We start from the raw sequence: 2,489 nt of genomic DNA on the forward strand, positions 1-2,489 counted from the left end.
GAGGGTGAATGAGCAAGACAAAAAAGTTCCTTTGAACGGGGTACGGGTTGTCTCAAGGACTGCAACGATGCTGGGTATTTCATGTTCAACAGTTTCCCGTGTGTATCAAGAATGGTTCAACACCCAAACGACATCCATCCAATTTGACACAACTGTGGGAAGTATTGGCGTCAAGATGGGCCAGGATCTCTGTGGAATGCTTTCGACATCTCGTAGAGTCCATTCCCCGACGAATTAGGAAGGTGTTCTTAATGTTTTGTTCACTCAGCGATGCAGCATAGCAGGATATTAAATGTGCCACCCTACACATTAAAATAGCATTTTTTATTTTTATTCAACTTCAAAAATACCTTTACGAAACAATTCAAGTGTGAATCGCTATTATATAGCCTACCTGACCTTTTGAAATATTGTATTTTTTATTAGGTCTGATAAACACGACAGAATGCGTGTCACATATTATTGTCATATTCTAATATTTCTAATAACACTTGAAACACCCTGAATGAAGTGCTCTATTTGCACCCCTCTTTTATTTTCTACTGTTTTACTGTTCCTTTTCTTTCAAATGAATTTTATTCTGTTAGACTTCAGGTTCCTCACATTACACTATATTATACATCAAATGAAAGCGTTGCAAAAGGAGGGCTAATTATTCCATTGGAAGGGTATGGATACTGAGGAGTGGACAGAGGAATGGATACTGTAAGGAGGGAGGGGAGGGATTTCCCAGGTCAGACAAAGGGCTGTGCAGCCAGCTATGCACTTCCAGTAACTGTTCGTCCATGACTCCTGCTGTAGGCTATTGCAATTTTCAGTTATCCACCCTAAAGGAATGACAAACTATAAAATGTCACTATGTAGACCAATAGGCCTAGATGTACAAATTCCATTTATGAAAGCGGGAAAGTGGATTAGGTAATGTGTGACGGGATTGCGTTCCATTGTCCAAAGGAGGCGGGGGGCAGGATTGCACAATAGTGGCCAAAGTGTGTATAAATACCAGTGCACCGCAGTCTCAACACATGACAGAGAAGTCCCTCATCCGCTGACACCAAAAGAACAATCAATCAACTTTGGACTCGTCTTAGTGCATTGAAAATTGTGCGTTGGAGAGCGTCGCTTTTTGGGAACATTGAAGAGTTCTGATCTTCCTCATAAACTGTCACTTCAATTTCAACTGATTTCAACAGGACTTTTAAATAGGCTATAAACTTCCTAAAAAAAAACGAGAATGAAGGCCTTTAGTGTTGCAGTGGTACTCGTCATTGCATGTATGTTCATCCTTGAAAGCACCGCTGTTCCTTTCTCCGAGGTATGTCAAATTCTCCAACACCAACCCACTACAAACATGTGTGCATCGATTTTAGAGGTTGGTCATGACTCATTTGTGCCTAATGTCTTTGCAGGTGCGAACGGAGGAGGTTGGAAGCTTTGACAGTCCAGTTGGGGAACATCAACAGCCGGGCGGCGAGTCCATGCATCTGCCGGTACGTTCAATTGAATGAATGAATTACGCTAATTACCTTTAGCAAATTAACATTTTAGTGGTTGCGTTTTACCCTCGGAATAGAATTAGATCAGTAGCGCTAGCTGTTAACCATTTGATTGTGAGCCGTTAGAGGGCTTCAGGGCGAGCAGTGTGCAACGTGGTTGTGAAGTGGAGATATACTTACTTGCTTGTTCCCTCCTTTTTTCATATTATTTTCTTGGCGGGGACACAGGAGCCTTTCAGGTTCAAGCGTCAGATCCACCTCTCCCTGTGCGGTTTGTGCTGCAACTGCTGTCACAACATTGGCTGTGGCTTCTGCTGCAAATTCTAAGGACCTGCCCGCAACATTTTCTAGTTTGTACATGTTTGCAATGTTTTCTTTCTGAGATGTTGTTTTTGTGACTATGATAATGATTTATAAAATCACTTCTTATTGTGACACTTTAAAAAAAATAAACACATTCTTTGAATAACAAACGTGGTTGTTTCTGAATTATGAATGTGTTATAGATGTGTATCCTGTGGCTAAATGTTCAGGCCTGACAGCCAGAAGCTTATTCAAATTAGCCACGTAGTAGTTTACCCTGAGGTCTGGGAATGGAATCTACAGTGCCCTTGACTTTTTCCACATTTGTTGTGTTACAGCTTGAATTTAAAATGGATTAAGTTGAGATTTTGTGTCACTGGCCTACACAATACCCCATAATGTCAAAGTGGAATAATGTTTTTAGAAATTTTTCCGAATTAATAAAAAAAAAAAAAGCTGAAATGTCTTGAGGTAATAAGCATTCAACCCTTTTATTATGGCAAGCCTAAATAAATGCAGTAGTAAAAATGTGCTTAACAAGTCACATAATAAGTTGCATGGACTCACTCTGTGTGCAATAAGTGTTTAAAACCCCCTAGAGTCGATGTCCAAGCCCCAACGGAAATCCAATTAGCATTAAAAAAATCATCATAAAAATCTGTCAGTTTAAGCTAGAGATATGTGTTTTTT

General features: G+C 40.0%; 1 protein-coding gene across 1 annotated transcript; it reads left to right on the top strand.

Moving 5' to 3' along the window:
• Positions 1 to 1,011: 1,011 nt before the first annotated feature.
• LOC106584587 (hepcidin-1) lies at positions 1,012 to 1,969 on the top strand. The gene is made up of 3 exons (XM_014170044.3): positions 1,012 to 1,315; positions 1,410 to 1,490; positions 1,725 to 1,969. Exons 1-3 carry the CDS (start codon positions 1,235 to 1,237, stop codon positions 1,821 to 1,823), a joined length of 261 nt encoding a protein of 86 aa, XP_014025519.1. The 5' UTR covers positions 1,012 to 1,234; the 3' UTR covers positions 1,824 to 1,969.
• The last annotated feature ends 520 nt before the right edge of the window (positions 1,970 to 2,489 follow it).

The sequence above is a fragment of the Salmo salar genome, chromosome 02, assembly GCF_965601325.2.
Source record: "Salmo salar chromosome 02, fSalSal1, whole genome shotgun sequence".
NCBI lineage: Eukaryota > Metazoa > Chordata > Actinopteri > Salmoniformes > Salmonidae > Salmo > Salmo salar.

Bases quoted from the DNA above. Each gene is read 5' to 3' on its own strand.
- LOC106584587 (XM_014170044.3), top strand. From the start codon at position 1,235: ATGAAGGCCTTTAGTGTTGCAGTGGTACTCGTCATTGCATGTATGTTC. The intron at 1,316-1,409 runs GTATGTCAAATT...ATGTCTTTGCAG, and splicing joins CCGCTGTTCCTTTCTCCGAG to GTGCGAACGGAGGAGGTTGG. The intron at 1,491-1,724 runs GTACGTTCAATT...GCGGGGACACAG, and splicing joins GCGAGTCCATGCATCTGCCG to GAGCCTTTCAGGTTCAAGCG.